Raw genomic sequence first — 22,538 nt, 5'->3', positions numbered from 1 at the left:
TAGACAAACAACCATTCACACTCACATTCATACCTATGGACAATTTGGAGTCACCAATTAACCTAGCATGTTTTTGGAATGTGGGAGGAAACCGGAGTACCAGGAGAAAACCCACGCATGCACGGGGAGAACATGCAAACTCCACACAGAGATGACTGAGGGTGAAATTGAACCCTGGTCTCCTAGCTGTGAGGTCTGTGCACTAACCACTCGACCGCCGTGCAGACGTGTATTATTTTACTTGACCGAATTAAAAGCAACAACAAATAAGCAACTATGACATTCATTTATTAGTATCTTATTAGTAATTCCATACAACCTGTGAATTACACATCATTAACATTAATGATAAAGACAATGGAATGGTCATATAAAACAATCCACATTCATCATGATCAAGGTATTAGAATCATTTGTGTACATTACAATCAGGCTGGAATGGGCGACGTCCTCACCGAGTGCAAACATCGTCATTGCACTGCAAGAAAAAATTAAACTTTGTGTACGAGATGCACAGTGTCGGGGGATAATAAATGCATAGAATCAATGGTGATGTGCATATCTAATAGCCAATGATACTGCAATGCAAGCGTACAGATGTACACTGCCATGACGCCTGACCTCCATCCACAGAAACATGGCTATGCCACAGTGACGCACAAATACACAAAAAACATCATTCATGAAATCTGGATTTGCTTTCATACTATGTTTTTGGGTCATTATCCATGTACGCTCTTGGTGTGGTATACGTTGGATGATTAGCTGTTCCGTTTGCTCCATACACTCCTAAAAAGCGGTTGAGCGAACCACTACGATTGGTAAACAGGCATAAGGTGCAATAACACTTAAATTAGGACCCAGGTTTAAGGGTGCCAACATGTTTTAGGTATTGTACTACTAAAGTTGGTACCCTGGCATACAGTAAGAGTACCAAAGGGTTGTAGTTCAAACCACTGTAATAGCACCCAAGTGTAAGGCTCCGAAAGTGGTACTTTTTAGGTTACCCATCCACTACAAATTGGTACCCGAGTAGTACTTTTAGGTACCAGTCACTTTAGCTATGCAAAAAGGCTGCCAAAACTTTCCTACTTTGTAGTAAAAGGGGTGCAAAAGGGTACCAAATAGTGGTACTTTGGGACTAAACAACAAAAGTTGGTACTCTCGGTGGTACCCCTAGCATGAGGGTACCAGATATGAAATTGGTACCTGAGTGGTACCTCTCGGTGGTACCCCTAGCATATGAGGGTGTCAAAAAGTAGTACTGCAATTGGTGCCTTAGTATAAGAATGCCACAAGAGTGGTACTTAAGTGGTACCATCCCAAAAAAAACGGTGTTTTGTAGGTATCGAACAAAAGGAGTACCCAGAAATTAGTAGAGTACAACTTATGACAATGGTAAGATATTAGATAACTGTAGATTTTAAAGGATATTTGATATATTTAGTACACAAGTGTTACATAGTGTGTCTTTAAATGAGGTCAGCTTGTTTTGCGTGCTACAGTGAGCTGCTGAGCTCTGAGTTACTGTACCAAATTAATGGGACGCCAATTTGTGCAGATAAGAAGCGTCTTAACAGATAACTACTTGTTAACCCAAATGTGTCGAATTCCTCGAGGAAAAGGTTTCTACTTATCGGCGGCTGAAATCGGTAGATTCCTGACAAAGGTTTCCTGTGACGACAAATGTTGTCAAGGCCCCATGCAAACAAGCATGGCCGCTAGCTTGTGACTAGCACTCGTTTCTGCCACATTTTGGAGCTCGCGGGCAACAATAATGTCTGTTCTATTCATCGACTGATGAGAAGATGCGTGTTGCTCCTAATACGGTTCATGGGGAGGTCAAATCTTCTTGACATGGTGGCAGGACATGCCATAGATGTCAGAGGAAGATCTGACGGTCACAGGACAGACTCCCACTCCCACCACAAGCGCATGTATCACCGTATGTTTCTGAGTTGTTATTGCATTCCTGAGGAGCTTTTCTCTTTTTTTTTCAAAGTAACAACGCTGAGTAATGAACATTTCATTGTCCGTGACGAAGCTTGTCAAATGTGCATGATGCTGCTGACGTAAAAGTGCTGTAAAACATTTTCGATTTAACCAAAGGCTTATCTTACTAATTTGTTGAATGGAAGTGCGTCTTACCACTGGCCTCTGACCCTCTTTCACTTGAGATGAGATAGATAAAGCTTTAGCAATATCCTCCAATGGTACATAGTCTCCTGGGGAGTCTTGAACAAAGTGGAGCAAGACCTTGTCACCACCTTTATGCAGCAGAACACATTAAAAAAGGCATGATCATCAATTTGTTCTCAACTGTCACACAAGTATATAAAAAACTAGCTGTATAATTAAACTAAATACATCTAAAATGCATTAAAGAAACTCATCCTTTAGCAGTGCATGACAGAGACATAGCAGTTACACGCATACTGTATATAATAATACAAATTATATACAAATAATAATACGAAAAATACAAATTATTACAATACTGTAACAATTAATTAGAAGTTTTTCAATGTTTAATACGAACTGCGATTTGTCCAACTTTGTTTGACGGTCATTGAACGCACCACGAACGTTCTCCGATGCAAAGAGCTTTATAAGGGCTGTATGGATGTATTTTGATGTATTTTCCCACTTTTTCCTTTCACCTCATACTTGCTCCCGAATGCTGATACTATGTAGGAATGCATAAAGGTAAGATTTGGTGACTTTGAGTGCTAATGTGCATGTTTGCGGTACACAACCTCTCTGAAAAACAAAGTCCACCAAGCGACATGGCGGCTCTGTATACATTTAATGCTTTTCATTTGATGTTGTACCTGTCATAGTTTTATGCAATACATCATAAATAGGGTCATTCACATGTACGTTTGTTTTACCCTTATGTTGAAAATCTTCTTGCTAGCTCGATGCTAAATGGCTAACGCTAGCAAAACACTGGAGTTCAGCCACGGTCATCACATTGATAGCCCGTCAATAGCAGCTGGAATTCCAATTTTAGCTAGCAGTTCAATGCAAAAATCATCAGAAAGATGTTAAAATGTGAAAACCACTGGTTAGTTGGGCCACATTTATGTCAAGGTAGCACAGTATATGACAATTAAAAACAATACCTGCACTGCTCCAGTCTCTGGCAGGCCATTTAATCCGTGATAAGTCAAACACAGCGACAGTTGATACAAATAACTTTGTTCTTGCTACTAGAGCTATCTGCCAGGGCTTAGAAGCTAACTTTACCAATCTAAATATTCTTTTCTTTCTCAATTTCCCATCAATATTTGTTCCAGCTTGTGGCTACAGAGTTACCGTGCTTCAATCAAACTACGGTGGGGGCCGAGGGTCAAACAGGACGTTATTATGCACCCTTAGATGCATAATTTAATATTTTACGAAAACTGTGCTAGTGTTAGCTATTGATAAAGTCTGCCCAACAATACATATAGTAATGTTACCCAGCTAGTGTCAGCTAGTTATAAAATAGGCTAATTTGTTGCTAACTAATACCAACAGTCATGAAGGACACACACACAATATCATATGAAGATAATACTTACATGTATTAGCACTTGATGTGTAAAATAATCTTCCTGAGGGCTGACACTTCTCATATAGTTTGTGTGTTACAGTTAATTTATTCCTGACAGCCAAAGTTGATAAGAATCAAAGGTTCCTATTGGATTCCATAGAAAATAAATGCGGGTCATTTTTCACCCACTTATGGAAGGTTGGGGTAGTAACACAAAAACAAAAAATTCTTAAAATGTATAAAATGTAAGTTAAAAATTTGAATGGCATTATATCAAAAACATGTATTTTGAGGAATACCTTGGAATATGAAATGATAACAATTTTTCATTACGAAGATATTTCAAGAAAACAACCTGACCGGGTCATTTTTCACCCACTTATGCATCTAAGGGTTAATTATAGCGTTAATTTTGACAGCCCTAATTATAACACATGGATTTTGGGGTTTTGAATAGTTAACTTGAACTTAGAATTAACCTAGAATATATGAAGGTTTCACAATTTGAATGATATTACAGAAGAAAATGAACCTTTACACAATATTACTGGATTACTGCCTATGAGGCAGTTGTTGGCATTAGCCATGTTGTACTGAGCAGTCAGGACAGAGAGGACTTGTGCTACATCGCAAAGTTAAATTTACTGTTGTGTCTGTTGTGTATCATCACAATTTTCCTCTTTGCTGTCACTGGTTGACATCTGTTGTTGTATTGTATTACAAACAAAAAACTTTGTTTACATTGTCAAAGAACACTTAAACACTCAATTTGTAATATAATAATGCTATTTTGCATGGTATTTACATTATCAGATGTTGATAGTATTGGAAAATACTGTACTCTCCACTTGCTTGTATTATTATTTAGTATTTTGTTGTAACAATACGCATTTGTGCAATCACATTTCATGATACAGTACTGCCCTCTAGTGCATGGATTGACATACTGTATGTACTGTATATTTGTACACATTAAGCTGCTAACTTTCTTTATCGTATCATTCCTTATGTGTGGCTGCACTGTACCTTTGGCTACGATGATCATGCCTCCACTCTGGAGTAGGTCACCTGAGAAGTTTCCCTTGATGCCGTCAGCACTGGCCTGAGAGCAGCAGCAGCAGCAGCAGCAGCAGAGAGACAGAAGTCAGGCAATAAAGTGATGTCAGGTATAGCCACACCATTATGCACACAGCTACCTTTGCAGCTACGTCTCGTACTTTCTTCCCCAGTGCGGCAGGAACTATACTCAGAGCAGTGTACCTGCATTCAGCAGCATGTTTGTCATTGTGCTTGTATTGGATCTCATGCAGTTGTGGATAATAATGTTAAATGTAATTTCCACAGGAATTCACTTACCTTTTGAAGCCAAAATCTGTATAGCATTTCTTCTGCTCATCAACATAAATTGCTAAAAAAGCAAAGATTAGGGTTAGTGTTTCCCATACATTTATTTTTTGTAGCAGTCATAAATAGATTTTGTGTTGTGCGCCCACACTCGGAGAAATATTACAATGAATTCCCAGGCACATGTGGTCAGACAGGGTTATTAAAAAAGGAATTCACCAATTTTGTGTCACAATGCTTCAGTTTTCAAACAAGGGGGGTGAGCCATCAAGTAGCCAACTAATATGAAGAAAACGTCATGGCTTTGAAAGGACAACACAGGCCTGCCCTTTTCTTCTTCATGATCAAAGATGTGTTATATTATATATATGTGGTACTGCAAACTTATTCATGAAAGAGGGAACAGTGTGCACACCATCTGATGTCAATCACCATGTGATTTCCTTCCGTTTGTGCATCATTTTGTAACATGATAAAGATTAATAAATAATACAAAACGGTGCCGTGATTCCAGAAGTAACACCTCATTGTACACGAATTCATTCATTCATTTTCTACCGCTTATCCTCACAAGGGTAGCTGGGGTGCTGGAGCCTATCCCAGCTGACACCCTGGACTGGTCGCCAGCCAATCACAGGGCACATATAGACAAACAACCATTCACACTCACATTCATACCTATGGACAATTTGGAGTCACCAATTAACCTAGCATGTTTTTGGAATGTGGGAGGAAACCGGAGAACCAGGAGAAAACCCATGCATGCACGGGGAACTTCACACAGAGATGGCCGAGGGTGGGATTGAACACGGGTCTCCTAGCTGAGGTCTGCACGCTAACCACTCAACCACCATGCAGCCCTCATTGTACACTAAACATCCAAAACATGTACTTGTACTGCGACAAAATGTTACACCTCATGAAAGGTAAATCACTTATTCCACACATATTTGCATATGCAAATGAGTTGATTTTTCCGTTTTCTTTTGGAATATTCAAAAGTAGAAATATTGTGATTATGATTAAAATCACTTACTTACTTATATTTTAGTGTTTTGTCTTTTTTGTTTGTCTTGACATTCAAATGATAATGTTAAATACTCTTGGGTATACTCTTGAGTATTTAAAGTTTATTACTCACATTATTATGCCATATATTATTACATTCATAACAAAATGGTTCCTCCCACATTCCAAAAACATGCTAGGTTAATTGGCCAATCCAAACTGTCCATAGGTATGAATGTGAGTGTGAATGGTTGTTTGTCTATCTGTGCCCTGTGATTGGCTGGCGACCAGTCCAGGGTGTACCCCGCCTCTCGCCCGAAGACAGCTGGGATAGGCTCCAGCACCCCCACAACCCTCATGAGGTTAAGCGGTAGAAAATGAATGAATGAATAACAAAATGGTGTCAAAATGAAGTTGACAATAGTATTGTTCATGAGCAATCATTTGTAGTCATTATCATGACAAGCCTAATTGTTCTAATAAATAGTTTGTCCATATATACAGTATCTTTATGGTTAGAGTTATGCATTTTATAGTTCAATTTTTACACTAAAAACATTAAAATGTCCCCTACTTTGATTTTTGTTTATTGGTGAAAAATGAAACTAACAAGAGGGATCATGAACATTTTTTAAAGTGAGATATAAAGTAAACAAAACACAAAAGTAAGAGAAAGCGCTAAAACTACCCTGGACTCCAAATATTTAATATAGAATGGTTAACTTCTTTTTGCACTTTTATGACAGTTTATATTTTCCAAGTTGGAATTTCCTATGAAAACACATTTTATAGTTTCATATAAAAGAGCATAGACAATAATGGTGCTTACATCCTTTAAAGAATCCTAAATCCTTGAACTCCTGGAGGCCAAACTCCTCGGGTCCGACACCCACCAGTGCCACACCGCTGGCTCTCAGGTCTGGCTCCAGCTTGCTGATCTCAGCCGCCATCCAGCGACACACCTGGCAGCCGAACCTACGCAGGAAGAACACCACCACCGGCTGGTCCTGCCACAGAGACTGGAGCTCCACATTCTGGAAGCACAAGACAAGGGGAACAGTGTTATTATTGCAGGATGTCACATTGAAGAGTACCTCTCCATAGCATCATTATTATGTCACCCTGGAGACACCACTTATGAGCTATTAGCTTAAGTGGGGGATGTAATAGCAGATACATGACAGTAGATCTCTCAGCAGGATGTTTAGTTAAGAGCTTAATAGATTTTAATAATATACCATTGAGAGCTTGCTGGAAATACAACTGGCAACAATTAAAAAGATCGATTTTCAAGCTAGGTACTTTATAGCTTACCTCTCCAGTGTCAGCGCTCTTTAATAAATTCTTTCCTACTCGGACAAGGTCAGCATTTGCCATGTTTCACAACAAAACCAAACCATATGATCAAAGGAATGAGGTTGTATTATAACGCTTGGACGCCCGTAAGCAGTTGTTGCAAAACAACCACTTCCTGGTACGCCCATTACAAAAACTCCTCCAATCATATTCAAGTAGCTCGGAGTTGTTAGCCAATCAGAGCAAAAAGATGGCCTTAAAAGTAGGCGGGACCTAGGCAAGTGTAGCCGCTTAAATCAGGGAAATAATAGATTGTGTAAGTTGAGCAAAGGTCAATGCACACCAACACCATACTCACCCACCTCATTACATACACTTTTTAAAAAGTTGTCCCGATTGTGACAGTCAGTTGTTCATTAACTTAGCCTTGTTTTTACTTCTCTTTGCTTTTCCTATATACGTATGTGCAACTTGTGACTTTCTTTAGCCACTTCCAGAAAACACAATGATATACCACAGTTATTTTATTATGTACTATGGGGCTTGAAACATATTATTTTCTACAATAGTATTATATATAAGGGTAGTATACTATGAAAGGTTTTATATTGCAGTACCACACATCTGTATTCTGGTACAGTGAGAATATTTTTATTATTATTTATTTTATAGATTTATTTTTCACTAGCCATATTTTATTTTTAGTATTTTAATTGTCTTGACTCTGCAGTGCACAACCACAACTGAAACCACAATAAAAATACAATAAAAAAATGAAAAAGACAATAAAATATATAATATATTATAGAAATATAATTACATATTTTAATCAGTTTTATGTATTTTTTATTTTAAATATTTATTTTAAATTAGACATTTTTAGTATTTTAAGTCTGTTGACTATGCAGTGCAGTTCTACACCCACAATATGGTTCATATATTAATATAAAATATAACATGTCGTATTTTTATATTTTAATCAGTTCAATGTATTTTGTATTAATTTAAAAAATAAGTAATATTTTATATTTTTTTTATTTTTAATAGTGTCGACTATGCAATTTTAACATGACATGGGTAAATTATAACGGCATAAGACATTTTGTACTATTATTTTTATATATATTGCATGTATTTTTTTACTTTTTACGTATGTTATATATTTTGAATGTGTAGTATATTGTAACTACGAGGCCGAGTAGTGCAGGTAATATTGCTAATATTATACATACAATAATCCATATATACAAACTGTGCGTACAATACTGTAAACAGTAGATAATACTACGTTAATATTGTCATAGATAGCGGTGCTGATGTTGCAGGGAGGGGCGTGACGTCACGGCACAGACCGGCAGGAAGAGGCGAAGGGGGGGTGGGAGGAAAGGAAAGGGAGGGTGCAAGGAAAAAGGCACCTAGGAGAGAATGACTGCATCAAAAAAACAGCCATCATGACTTCTGTAATTCATCTGACGTCTATAAAAAGCCATAATGGTAGCACGCTACACACAATATAAATGACGAGCCAGCGCGACAAGGTAATTATCATCTTTTCGTTCTGCACGCCTCTTTTAAACGTTAGCTCGACGGCATGCTCTTTACCAGTGAGGACTCGATTGTTTAAATAGACGAGAAAGGTGAAGGTTGAAATGTGAAGGGTGCAAGGGTGCATTGTTTGGATAATAGAATCCGAGCTGTCCGACGTGAGCTTCCTTTATGAAATATTTAAAAGGAAACAGGCTTGATGATGCCGCATACTCCTGCAGCTGTGGGGAGCACATGGTGGCGTGCGCAGCTCACTATAAGACTGCAGTCGTGCACGTCCAGGATGCCTGCAGTGTCCTCCTGGTATCCCCTACACGACCATCAGCAATGACTCCCACTGTCCGTGTGCTTCTTTTATGCGGCAGACTAAGCTGGCTTAAGAGTGAGATGTCATCCCCAGGCATGGGTACCCCCAGTGACCCCCTCCTGGCCAGTCCCGGGGGGAGATTATCCTCCGCTCAGGAAGGTCTCTGGAGGACCTCCCTCCCAAAGACGGCCAGCTTCCCGACGTCCTCCACCCGACATCTAAGTCACCGTGCCAACAACTTCCAAAGGCAACCCAAGAGACAGAAGCCCATTCGACCTTCGCCGCCGCCGCCACCCAACACCCCGTGTCCTCTGGACCAGCTGGACCTCAGTGAGCTGCCCCCGAGACGCACCTTCCAAGAGCTGCTCTTCAACGGCTGCATCCTGTTTGGTATTGAATTCAGTTATGCCATGGAGACAGCCTATGTGACACCCGTGCTTCTCCAGATGGGCCTGCCAGATCAGTTTTACAGCTTGGTGTGGTTCATCAGCCCCATACTGGGTAAGAGACCACCTGCTGGTTTGATGTGGTAAAGGTCTATGTACTATCATTCATTCATTTTAAAAATAGTCTTGGAAGTGTGCTGTCTAAAATCTAAACTTGATGCTGGGATTCAGATAGTCGACTGAAACATGCCGTTTGGTGTGTCTGTAGCTTTAATTGCTTTACACTACAATGCGTAGGCCACATAGTCATGAGATTGGGAAGACCTGGGTTCGATTCTCCACTCGGCCATCTCTGTGTGGAGTTTGCATGTTCTCCCCGTGCATGCGTGGGTTTTCTCCGGGTACTCCGGTTTCCTCCCACATTCCAAAAACATGCTAGGCTAATTGATGACTCCAAATTGTCCATAGGTATGAATGTGAGTGTGAATGGTTGTTTGTCTATATGTGCCCTGTGATTGGCTGGCCACCAGTCCAGGGTGTACCCCGTCTCTTGCCCGAAGACAGCTGGGATAGGCTCCAGCACCCACCGCGACCCTCGTGAGGATAAGCGGTAGAAAATGAATGAATGAATGACTTCATATGATGTGATACGGGCTGTACGGTGTTGAAGTAGTTAGTGTGCAGGCCACACAGCTCGGACACCCAGGTTTGATTCCCCCCTCAGGCATCTCTGTGTGGCGTTTACATGTTCTCCCCGTGCGTGCATGGGGTTCCTCCCACATTCCAAAAACATGCTAGTTTAATTGGCGACTCCAAATTGTCCATAGGTATGAATGTGAGTGTGAATGGTTGTTTGTCTATATGTGCCCTGTGATTGGCTGGCGACCAGTCCAGGTTGTACCCCGCCTCTCGCTCGAAAACATCTTAAAAATGTTAGCAACAACATTCTCATAAAAAGATTCTAGGTATGCATATTACTGTGACAACATAATTAAAAAGTACATTTTGCATAACAATGTTTATCTTTTGTTTATCTTGAAGGATTCCTCGTTCAACCTCTTATTGGAGCTTGGAGTGACCGCTGCACATCCCGTTTTGGACGAAGGAGACCGTTTATTTTTGCACTGGCCATCGGTAAGACACCAGTTCTTTAGCAGTACTTACAAGAGATAAGGAGTAGGTGGTATGTTTGTTTTTAATCCCTTGTATGGATTAAGGATTATCTGTCAAAAGCACCTGGAAATCATGCTTCCTGTCATATACAGTATGGGTTTTCACTATCATCTCTATTTTGGACCTCCAGGGGCGTTGGTTGGTTTGACTCTGGTCCTGAACGGGCGGGACATCGGGGGAGCGCTCGCCGACACTGCGTCCAATCACAAGTGGGGCATAATCCTGACTGTATGCGGTGTGGTTCTGATGGATTTCAGCGCAGATTCCGCAGACAACCCGAGTCATGCCTACATGATGGATGTTTGTAGCCCCGAGGACCAGGACCGCGGATTGAACATCCATGCACTGCTGGCAGGTAGGGATAAAGTGATTTTTTGTGAACTGTCAGGGGGAGCATGCAAGGCAGGGAATCTCTCCAATCAATATAATTGACAACCACTGGGATAAGGACAGATGATGTATGGTCAACCATAATTTAATGGTCTATAGCACCAAGGTTTATTATTACCAATTCTGATGGGACTATCTAAGTGACATGCAATATACAGTATTCAATGTTATTGTGGCTTAAATTACCAAGCATGTGAAACAACCCAATAATGCTGGTATAGATTTAGAAGTGACAACGTTGGGGGCATACGTAGGTTGGCCTGGATTGACTCTTTCACCCATGGCTTCCAAAGGCAAGGAAGCTTAGCAAAACTGCAAAGGGTGCCATCAGCCACAGTTTTCCGTGATTTAATGTTCTACAGCTTTCTGAGGTTTTGATTTACTAGAACTGCTGTTCTTTTAAGATCCTGATACCAGCGTCTCATCTAGTACCTTTATCCGAATGTTTTGAACTTCCTACTTACTTTCAAATGACCCATTTCTGTTATCACTGAGCAACCTAAATCAACCCAGTAACGCAGGTAAACAACTCCAAACTGATACAGAATTGGAGGTAAAAACCATGGAGTTGGGCTGCACGGTGGTGGCGTGGTTAGTGTGCAGACCTCACAGCTAGGAGACTAGGGTTCAATTCTGTGCATGCGTGGGTTTTCTCCGGGTACTCCGGTTTCCTCCCACATTCCAAAAACATGCTAGGTTAATTGGCGACTCCAAATTGTCCATAGGTATGAATGTGAGTATGAATGGTTGTTTGACTAGATGTGCCCTGTGATTGGCTGGCGACCAGTCCAAGGTGTACCGAAGAAAGCTGGGATAGGCTCCAGCACCCCCCGCGACCCTCGTGAGGATAAGTGGTAGAAAATGAATGAATGAATGAACCATGGAGTTATATACTTTGGCCTGAATACAATCTTCCCCCTATGGGTTAAAAAGACAAGTTACCTCAGAAAATTGTCAATATCAGCTATTGTATTCCCTGTTTAATGGTCTGCAGCTTTAACTGATTTACCACGGGTGCATTATGTTCCTTTAAAAGACCACTAAAGTTTAAAAAAACATTGCTTCTCCTGTTTAATTTTTTTGTCAGTATTAAAAAAAGCCTTGAGCTTAAGGACTAACTGTTAGCATGCTTTATGTTGTCTTTGGCTTTACCAGCAATGATGAACCATCACTGGTAATAAGGGTTCTTCTCGCAAGTGATGGTGAATATCTGTGGTGTCAATCTTTGGCTGGATTTGCACTGCAGGTCCTGCTGCCCAATTCCAATGTAGTGCTTTACTACATCAATTGGGTTTTTGGGTAATGGTAATGGTTTTAGCTGGGATAGGCTCCAGCACCCCCCGCGACCCTCGTGAGGAAAAAGCGGTACAAAATGAATGAATGAATGAATGAACATGCATCAGATTACAATTGAATGCATCACATAATCAGTTCACAGTTCCACATGTCCAAAAGGAGTAGGAAGAAGCAAAGCTTATTAAATCCTACCCCTCCATCTGGTACTTTTACAATCAGTAACTGTTACATTTGTTCACTTCCTGCTTTCTTAATATAGTTTTTTTGTTTTTTTATCTTTGTAACATTTTTGTAAAATCAGTGTTAATCAACAACTGTTTGTTTCTTTGTCCAGGATTAGGGGGTGGCTTCGGGTACATCGTGGGTGGCATCAATTGGGATCAAACCCACTTTGGAAAATCAATGGGAGGTCAACTTCGTGTCATCTACCTGTTTACGAGTATCACTCTGGTGATTGCCACAGCCATGACTCTTACTAGCATCCCAGAGCGGCCCCTGCCAAAGAGCCAGCCAAACAAAAACCCAAACTCAAGCAAAAGCCACCTGAAGAGCCCCAACCTTCTTCTTCCTCCGTCTCCCCCGGCCCCACCGGGATCAGCGCTGGGAGTGGATGAAGAAGACGAGGAAGGTCTCTACAGTTATCACTTCTCAAATTCCCACCTGAGCTACCCGGACCCACTGGCTCATTCTTGCAGCGCTAATGCCCGACTCTGCGCGGGCCTCACTAGCCCCATATCCCCCCTTAGCCCCCTTACCCCAAAGTACGGCAGCTTTATAAGTCGGGACAATTCACTCACCGGCATCAATGAATTTGCCTCCTCATTGGGGACCTCTTATATAGACAGTGTTCTCATAGACTGCTACACGGGTCAACAGACACCACAGGCCCTCCTGGTGCCCAATTCTATACACATGCCTCCAGGGGACTCCCCTCCCCCAGAAGGGTTCACCCAATCAGCAGAGAGCCATCCTGAGAGGCAGCCTGATGGGGTCCATCATCCGGATGCAGAGGGCGCTCCACAGTCTCAACAAGCATCTCAGGTTACGTCAGGGGGGCAGCAGCTTGATTTGGGGCAACGTCGGGGCTCCAGTGGTGGAATCCTGAAACGACCACAAAGTCTTGCACTTATGGAAGAGCCAGCAGCGACGCAGGTAGTCGGGCTGGAGAACGGACGTAGAAGGACAGTGACTTTTAGCCAGCAGGTAAGATAAACCACACATTTTAGTGTCTAAGACAATTTCCGAACTCTTCATAATTTATGTTTTTTTTTTGCTCAATGAAGGTGGCGAACATTTTGCTGAATGGCGTCCGCTACGAGAGCGATCTGAGTGAGAACGTGGAGACAGGAGAATCCCAAATGTCAATGAAGCTTTTGTGTATAGCCATTTACAGAATGCCTCCGTCCTTGCGCAGCTTATGCACTAACCATTTTTTGGGTGAGTAAAACATCGTTATAAACTTTGCAAAAAACGTCCAGGTTTATGGTGGACCCTTGGAACTCAGCATAAATTATGTTATCATATTAGGAAAAATATTCCAAAACCTGATACACTACGAGCCAGTATTTTTTTAATGCTTTTGCCAGTTCTCAGGTTTTTTTGTGTGTGTAGAGCCTTTGCTTTACACACGAGTATCAGACATGATAAGTCAAACAGGAAACTGCAGTATAAAAGTTAGTGGACGTAGGGTTTGCCTAACTATGATGGATAGATGAGCTGAGTACTACGTGACTTAGATCTCAACATGGGCCAAAAATTAGGTCTCTTTCTTGAACTGTGATAAAGTTATGACTTGGACAACATTTATGTTAAATATATACAATATCATAAACAATTGCCAGACTCCCAGTGGGATACTTTGTATGGTCAGAGCAAAACGTCTCAACTTTTCCTGAATGTTGATAGTCATGAGGGTAACAGCAATTACTGTATTTTCTGGACTATAAGTCATTCCGGAGTATTAGTCGCACAAGGCCAAAAATACATAATTAGGAAGAAAAAAAACATACATAAGTCGCATTTTTTGCGGGTAATTTATTTATTTTACAAACTACAAAACAGACATGATGTCCTCTTGGAAGGCAAGTTCTAACAATAAAAGAATAGAGAGCAGACTGAATAGGTGTAAGATATGCTAACACAATGGTTATTCTGAGGGTGGAATCAAACCTGAGTATCCGAGCTGTGTGGCCTGCACACTAACCACTTCATCACCGTACAGCCCGTATCACATCATATGAAGTCATTCAATCATTCATTTTCTACCACTTGTCCTCACGAGGGTCGTCGTGGGGGGTGCTGGAGCCTATCCCAGCTGTCTTCAGGTGAGAGGCGGGGTACACCTTGGACTGGTCGCCAGCCAATCACAGGGCACATATAGACAAACAACCATTCACACTCACATTCATACCTATGGACAATTTAGAGTCAATTAACCTTTTTGGAATGTGGGAGGTAACCGGAGTACCCGGAGAAAACCTACGCATGCACGGGGAGAACATGCAAACTCCACACAGAGATGGCCGAGGGTGGAATTGAACCCTGGTTTCCTAGCTGTGAGGTCTGCGTGCTAACCACTCGACTGCCGTGCAGCTCACAATGGTTATCAGCTAACAAAAAATAAACATAAACAGAAAAGATGTCCAGTGTTTATGTAACATAAACAGTTTTTTCATTTATAAGTCACTCTGGAGTATAAGTCGCAGGAACAGCCAACCTATGAAAAAAGTGCAACTTATAGTCCGGAAAATACGGTGTATAAAATCTACACAAATGAAAGGTAGAACAGGCCTTGAGTTCCAAGGTTCCACTGACTTGAAGGTCATATTGTATTACAGTAATGTGTGTTGTCATTGTGTTTTTTTTTTTTAGGATGGCTGTCCTTTGAAGGCATGCTGCTTTTCTACACCGACTTTATGGGGGAGGTAGTTTTTGAAGGAGACCCCAAAGCGCCCCATGACTCTGAGGCTTACCAGCGCTACAACGCTGGGGTCAGCATGGGCTGCTGGGGTATGTGCATCTATGCATTCAGTGCTGCTTTCTACTCAGGTGAGTGGACACCTCTTTGCATCCCCATTCTGTTTTATATCCATTTAACCTGTCTATATTATCTCCTTTCAGCCATATTGGAGAAGCTGGAGGAGCGTTTCTCTCTTCGCACATTGTATTTTTTTGCCTACTTGGCATTCGGCTTGGGCACAGGTTTGGCCACGCTGTCCACTAACCTCTACGTGGTACTGTCTCTATGTGTCACCTACGGGGTGCTCTTTTCCTCGCTATGCACGCTGCCTTACTCTCTGCTGTGTGAATACTACCAGAGCCCCCAGGTCAGTCTCTATACTACTACTATATACTGCACAAGCATGTTCATTTTAAACTGCGTAGTAAACTGTTTCTATTGACACAAAGGTTCTTAGTGAGGTTTTTTTGGTTTATGTTTGTCATAGTAAATTCATATCAGCTGTGGGAAAGCCTGGTTTAGGAAATGTCCTCAATCTGAATCGGACACTAGGTGGTAGAAATGAGTTGTGAATAGGAGTACAGTTGCAGAGCTCTCAATATAGGAAAATGACCTTTAAATAGCAGAAAGCATTATTTTGTAAGCTACCTTTCAATGTCTTGGTCCATAAGGTAAGATAATTGTCTTTGACTCTGTAAATGTTAATACATATATATATATTTTAATATGTAAATGTGGGAATATGAGTGAGATAATTGTTATTCCCATTCATTTTAATAAATATGATATATTATATTATACAAAAGTACAATACAGTTAGTGTTTTGTATTATTCAAATTTGTAATTGTATTTAGTGTTATACACACACACACACATATATGTGTATATATATATATATATGTAAAAATAAATAAATGTTTAGATTTAGGGCTGCATGGTGGAGGAGTGGTTAGCACGCAGACCTCACAGCTAGGAGACCAGGGTTCAATTCCACCCTCGGAGTTTGCATGTTCTCCCCGTGAATGCGTGGGTTTTCTCCGGGTACTCCGGTTTCCTCCCACATTCCAAAAACATGCTAGGTTAATTGGCGACTCCAAATTGTCCATAGGTATGAATGTGAGTGTGAATGGTTGTTTGTCTATATGTGCCCTGTGATTGGCTGGCGACCAGTCCAGGGTGTACCCCGCCTCTCGCCCCAAAACAGCTGAGATAGGCTCCAGCACCCCTGCGACCCTAAAATGAATGAATGAATGTAAATGTGGGAATATGAGTGAGATAAGTTATTGTCATTCATTTTAATATGATATGATATATTATATATTATATGACAGTACAGTACAGTTAGTGTTTTTGTATTATTCAAACATGTCATTGTATTTAGTGTTATACACACACACACACACATATATATATATATATATACGTATGTGTAAAAACAAATAAATGTTTAGAATTATTTATTATACATTAATAGGTGGCTATGTATTCCAATACTCCAAAAGCATTGTTGTTAACCGTCTTGTTTTTGCAGGATGCTGTAGATGACATTGTTGTAGAGCAGTGACATTTATTTTAATACACTTGCTACACTCCATGAATAAACAAAACATTCTTGCCTTGTCAGTTTTGCGGCTCCTCCGAGGAAGGGACCAGACGAGGGATGGGGGTGGACATCTCCCTGCTCAGCTGCCAGTACTTCCTGGCTCAGATCCTGGTCTCAGTGGCCATGGGACCCCTGACCTCACTGGTCGGTGGTGCCCAGGGGGTGATGTACTTTTCCAGCCTGATGTCATTCGTGGGCTGTGTGTATTCCTCGCTCTGCGTCGTGTACCAGCTGCCCGCCCCAGAGGGTGAGCCCCCCGAAAGCGAGAGCCAGCCACTGTTGGTGCACACTTAAGTAAAAAAAATAAAAATAAAAAAAAAACAAGCAAGCTTTCACACACTATTGAGTGTGTGCATAAAACACGCCACATCTCCTGCCGCACACTGTACAGCACAACATTGTAGTGTTTCAATGAGCGGGCAGAAAGACTGACATTGCCGGCGCCTCCACGTGGTGTGTTTATACAGTGTGTGTGCCCATGCATCATGCATTACGTGTGACTGAAGCTGTTGTTTGTGTGTTTGATTATTTGCAGTTAATCATCTATTTTGATGCCGTTTCAGAGGATTAATGCAACATTTTTTTTTCACTCTTACAGTGGAACCTCCAATCTTCACTTCCTTTACCCAGAGGAAAGTGAATTAATCTGTTCCAATCATCATAAAACCTTCATTATTTGTAAATGCCATGTTTTTACATATAACATTTTAACTGTAGAAGTGTATAAGGTAAATAAATAAAAGCAAAACAGAGGTATGCTACTCACTCAAAGGTGTTTGCATAGTGGCCTTTTATAGGTGTATTAACAAGTTTTGCATGTACGCTGTAAAGGTTCCCTGTTATGCAATAGGGGACTCCAGCTAGATAAGAAGATGACAATGTGAATTTCTGTTAAGTAGGATTCAATATCAATAAACATAATATTTTTGCAGTTAGAGCATAAAAAACCTGTTTCACTTTCTAAATTAGATTTTTACCCTGATTTGATTTTTTCGAGACAGGAAATAGCCTGATGAATTTAGTAAACATAATCAGAGAAAATAGGCCATTTAAGATATAAGGATGACTTATGCTCATGTGTGTGTCAATAAATTGCTCCCGGACATGTAGACAGGAAGTGACGTCGAGGGTTCAGAGTTGAGTTTTAGCTGGAGTACGGCCAACAACAGTAGCCCGTGTTATTATTATGATGACTATTATTAGTAGTCGTATTACGTTATGACTGTTGTGGGGTACATAATTATAAAATATTAAAAGCCTGTTTGCGATCAAGTCTTGTGCGTGTTACTAGTGAAACCTAGTGGCCAGTGAGGACATCTTGTATTTCCTTAAACTTTATTTAAATTGATTGTGACATTTCTGAAAAGCCAGTAAACATGTTTTTAGCAGTTTTACCAGTTAAATTTCCCATTTCCATGTCTTTTCGCAATACCTTGTATCCTTCTGTGGCATCACGAAACCTTTTTTTTTTACTTCAACATTTGGAGGTACCACTGTAATGTGTTCCCTCATGTCTGCATGTTTGTGTTTGTTTTAGGTCACGCGAATGTTAATCACATGACAGTATAGCATAGCAACATTTTTAACACTTATTATTTCAAGGGCTTGTGTCATTACATATTTTAGGGGTTTCATGAAGTGTAAATAATTACAATGACATGTGGGTTTGGGTGGCATACACTTACCTTGGATATAGGTGTGTACTGGTGGGGCCCCTCCCCTCACTTAAAAGCCATGACACTGCATGGTGACGACCTCCTGGCCGACCAGTGTAATAATGACAGTCATTCTTGTCATTATCAGGAAGAGGAGAAGTTGAAACTGGGGTGTGACTCAAGATTCAGGTGGCTACAGAAGAAACAGAAAGAGAAGACATGTGAACTTTGAGTAACCGCACCTCGCAAAGTGGACAACGAAGACTCTTTGGGGTTCATTAAAGCCAGCAGCAGCAGCAGCAGCAGCAACCCATCATCATTGTACTGCACTGTCAGTTGCCCTTTAAGGGCAGCGTTCTTTGATGCCCTGGTCAGCACAGGCAAACCCCATCACTCCCAGTCAGTACTGCTGCCTCAGCCGAAAGTCAGTGTTTGCCTGGGAAACAGTAAATGTACAGAAGCTTGCTTTATTTATAAACATTGTAACACTAGTGCCACCTATTGTTCAACATCTCTAAAAACAAACGCTTTTAACTAAATTGATCATTTTTGGACTCCTGTGTCAACTTATTTGAATGAGGCTGCATCACTCTAACACACCACAAGGGGGAGTAAGAGGGTAGATATTTACCCAACAGCACTTCCTTTCCCATCATTTTTCCTGCATCTTAGACAGCCATTTTCTAAGGAATAGGAAAGTGGGTCACTTCAATTAGAAAAAAACAAAACACGCAGACGGCGGGAAATTAAGTAAAAAGACAATTTATTTTGTTTCAGAATATACAAAGCAGTTGGCTGGAGTGACCAAAATGTCATCCTGGTTCTTAAGAGAGGCAGTTTTTGGACACGATGCCATGTTACTCAGCCATAAATGTAAACTCATTGTAAAAGAAAGCAACCCGAAATAGGTGTAAATGGTACAAACCTGCGTGGAATGCATACAGAAAATGACCAAAGCATTAAGATTTAAGAGGGGTTAATTCATATTGCAAAAAAAAAAAAAAAACAAGCCCACCTTCAGCAATCATATGGAGTCCCTTTTCATATTTGCTCCATCTGTTATTTTAACAGGGCAGCCAAGCATAGCATTAACTAGCAGCTCAAACACAAAAAGGTTTTGCTTTAACTAATGTCCTTTTTAAAACTATTAACATTATCCCCTGCTTAAAACTTATCTTTGGTCCTCAAAGTGAATCTTGAGAGGTCAACATGAGCAGCTGCCTGAAGAACATTGATGAATCAGCTGGTCAGCACTGACTTGATCGAGATTGTGCTCAAAATGGAAATAACTGATCTTATAGCATGGCCCTGTTTATAAGAGGGGCTCATTTTAAAAAGACCAATAAATAACATTTGGTAAAAGAAATTAACAACAAAGAAAAATAAAGGAGATGGCCATTACATTTCACAACAACTTCAGTGCAATGTGAGAATATGACAAAAAAAAATGTCTTTGGGGGGGAAAAAATAAGAAAAAAGCACAAGCTCTACAACACGATGTTGACCAGAGAGGAGGAGGGGGGCTGCATAAGGAATGTTTAAGCCTCCACTTCTGCCTCTTTTGAATCTCCATTCTCCTCGGTCTTCTGTTTTTTGGTCTCCGCTTTTTCCTCCTGAATGACACAAAACATTAATAAAATTACATTTAAATATTAAAAACATGAACATTAACGCTTCAGGAGATTTTCAGCCCCAAGTCACATTTTGAAATATAGGTGAGATTTGCCAGGAGATACTCATTTTCAAATATTTTGAATGGTTAGCTCTGTTGCTTAAATTAACCTAAAATGTCAAGGCTTAAGATACAGCTGTTACCTTGATAAAAAAAAAGATCCAATTAGTAATCTGAAATTATGTTTTGTGATCCCACATTTATAACACCATCCAATTGTTTAAGATTCAATTCAGACTACCTGTGCTCAGTTTTTGTATTTGTCAACCAAAGGGTGCCACTTTCCATGAAGCACTGCTTTCCTAAAGAGGCCTTACTACTGAGATAATCATCTGTCTCGTTGGGTAGTGGGTGTGTGTCAAAAAAATGCATCAAGAAAATATGGCGCTACATATATCCTTAAGAGTTACTATCACCCACATTCACTGCATCAAATGTAATGAACTTCTGACCTGACCACAGTTTTAAAAATATATCTTCACATTTTCATACAAGTAGCCTTAAAAGTGACCTACATGTTACATTTGATACTCCTCGGGTGCCTTTTTGGGGTTAAATAAGCTGAAATGCGGTTATTAGAGTTACACAACAAACCTCTTCTTCCTCATCAGCAGCACGCTTCACGGGCTGTGCATCCGTATCTTCAGCAGGGGGCGCCTCGTCCGCATTGCCTAACGAAAAGAACAGATTGTTTCTTTAGGGTGTAATTAAGAGCAAACTGTATTCTTACTAGGCCATTTGTACCATCCTGGACTTAGATACCACTCACCCCAATTTACCTGACAAGGTGGATCATTTGCAGTCATTAAAATTATTCAGATTTCTATTGTGAAAGGTGGCGAATGCCGTAAATCACTTGCGTTTAGACTTGATTATTTTGAGTCTTTGTAGACTTAGTTCTTTTTATAAAATGTGTCATGCAAGAACTATGCTGGTCCACCCAACCATGCCAAAGGAGGGGAACACTACCCAACTTGTACACAGTACCCAAATGTGCTGCATGTACATCTTGTATCAGGGTTTGTCAGAAATACACAAGAGTATGCATGCAATCATGCTGTGCCAGGGCCCACCTCTTCCAATCAAGCCTAATGATGCTGAAATGTGCCTAAACATATATTACACTCGGCACATAAAAATTAAGTGGCTTATTTGTTTATTTTATAAAAAGGTGTCAGGTATCATACACAACAGTCAATGTAATTAGAAATGTTTGAAGTGAGGCACTGTATAGTACACCCTTATAGGACAAAGATTTTTTTGTAAAACTGTACCATCTCCATTCTTGTGCTCCTCTTCCTCTGCTGCGTCAACTTTGTCATCACTGTGATTGGCACCGTTCTGAGTAGAGGAGGTAAGGGAAAGATTGTTGAAAAGATATATTTTTTTTAATGACTCTCAGTGGTTTGAATAATCCTACCCCCCAAAGAGAAGAGGGGGTTGCTTGCTAGTGTTCCCTAGAGGATTAACCACTAAGCAGCACCAGTCCTCTTGTGGGGAAGACATTGCCAACATCTGAGCCATTTATTTCACAAGGCAACACAAAGCAGGCAGAATGGCGACACCTGCACGACGACCATGAAGGAGGGGAGGGCTGTTAGAGACAAAAGACCCTCGCTCTCCCCCACCATCACCATTTACTCCAAACTCACTGTGCCATTAGCAGGTGCGTCCCCGTTGTCCGCCGTCGTCTTCGTCTCCTCTTCTACTTCTTTCTTTTCTTTCAGCTCCTTTTGAAACAAAACGACACAATGACGAAAAAAAATCCAGTAATATAGATTTAATGAGTTAAAAAAATAACTTCAATATATTAAATGAATATTTAATTGTCGAGGAAGCGCTTGAGACGTTCAAAGGCTTTTCCCGCCCACAGTCAGCTTTTGTCTACTTCTTGTAGACAAATTCCACCCCAAAAACGTTCACCTCTGTTAGTAAAACAAACCCGTATGGTGTACAAAGACGAAATAAAGACCTCTACCTGGCTTAGGCGTCGAATTTTTATCGACATTAACAACATTTGAGGGCTGCACACACTAACCGCCATTTAACCACCAAACAACATCACCGCTCCTTAGCAACATGTAGCAACTTTATACACTTATTTAGAGCGTCATTATAAATGAATGAATCAAACGCACCTTGGCTGTAACCTCTGCAGTGGCGGTCGTGTCTACAACAGCTGTATCGGCCATGGCTAAAGGGAAAGATAATTATTTATTCCTATTTAATGTGGAAAACTCTAAATATGTTTGTTTCTTCTTTGTCGTCGTCGTCGTCGTCGTAGGGGGATACAAGTCCAATGACGCCGAGAGAGAAATGAAGTCTGCCCGTCTTTTTCTGTGGAGCCGCTTGAAAGCGACTCTAC

The 22,538-nt window shown here is 40.7% G+C and overlaps 3 protein-coding genes across 4 annotated transcripts; 1 reads left to right on the top strand and 2 right to left on the bottom strand.

Annotated features, from left to right (window-relative positions):
* Positions 1-271: 271 nt before the first annotated feature.
* On the bottom strand, positions 272-7,367 carry prxl2b (peroxiredoxin like 2B). Its single transcript, XM_058054955.2, has 7 exons — positions 7,205-7,367; positions 6,720-6,924; positions 4,895-4,946; positions 4,735-4,798; positions 4,565-4,640; positions 2,149-2,267; positions 272-478 (listed from the first exon to the last, which is right to left on the bottom strand). Exons 1-7 carry the CDS (start codon positions 7,265-7,267, stop codon positions 452-454), a joined length of 606 nt encoding a protein of 201 aa, XP_057910938.1. The 5' UTR covers positions 7,268-7,367; the 3' UTR covers positions 272-451.
* Positions 7,368-8,566: 1,199 nt separating this feature from the next.
* Positions 8,567-19,036, top strand: slc45a1 (solute carrier family 45 member 1). 2 transcript variants are annotated; one of them, XM_058055792.2, is made up of 10 exons: positions 8,567-8,724; positions 9,097-9,539; positions 10,466-10,558; positions 10,728-10,952; positions 12,618-13,486; positions 13,567-13,720; positions 15,155-15,331; positions 15,404-15,609; positions 16,868-17,093; positions 18,650-19,036. In XM_058055792.2, the coding sequence occupies exons 2-10, from the start codon at positions 9,119-9,121 to the stop codon at positions 18,676-18,678; spliced, it is 2,400 nt and encodes a 799-aa protein (XP_057911775.2). In that variant the 5' UTR covers positions 8,567-8,724; positions 9,097-9,118; the 3' UTR covers positions 18,679-19,036. The 2 variants fall into 2 exon arrangements, with proteins under 2 accessions (XP_057911775.2, XP_057911773.2); XM_058055790.2 differs by having other exon boundaries at positions 16,868-19,036.
* A 211-nt stretch (positions 19,037-19,247) lies between these two features.
* LOC131106178 (uncharacterized) lies at positions 19,248-22,538 on the bottom strand. The gene is made up of 5 exons (XM_058054999.2): positions 22,312-22,538; positions 21,826-21,903; positions 21,448-21,514; positions 20,768-20,844; positions 19,248-20,114 (listed from the first exon to the last, which is right to left on the bottom strand). Exons 1-5 carry the CDS (start codon positions 22,363-22,365, stop codon positions 20,040-20,042), a joined length of 351 nt encoding a protein of 116 aa, XP_057910982.1. The 5' UTR covers positions 22,366-22,538; the 3' UTR covers positions 19,248-20,039.

This window comes from Doryrhamphus excisus, linkage group LG18 (genome assembly GCF_037039965.1).
Source record: "Doryrhamphus excisus strain RoL-2023G ecotype Guam linkage group LG18, RoL_Dexc_Guam_v1.1, whole genome shotgun sequence".
In the NCBI taxonomy this organism is placed as follows: Eukaryota; Metazoa; Chordata; class Actinopteri; order Syngnathiformes; family Syngnathidae; genus Doryrhamphus; species Doryrhamphus excisus.
Note: the sequence above shows the minus strand (reverse complement) of the source record. Positions and strands in the feature narration are given on the sequence as shown.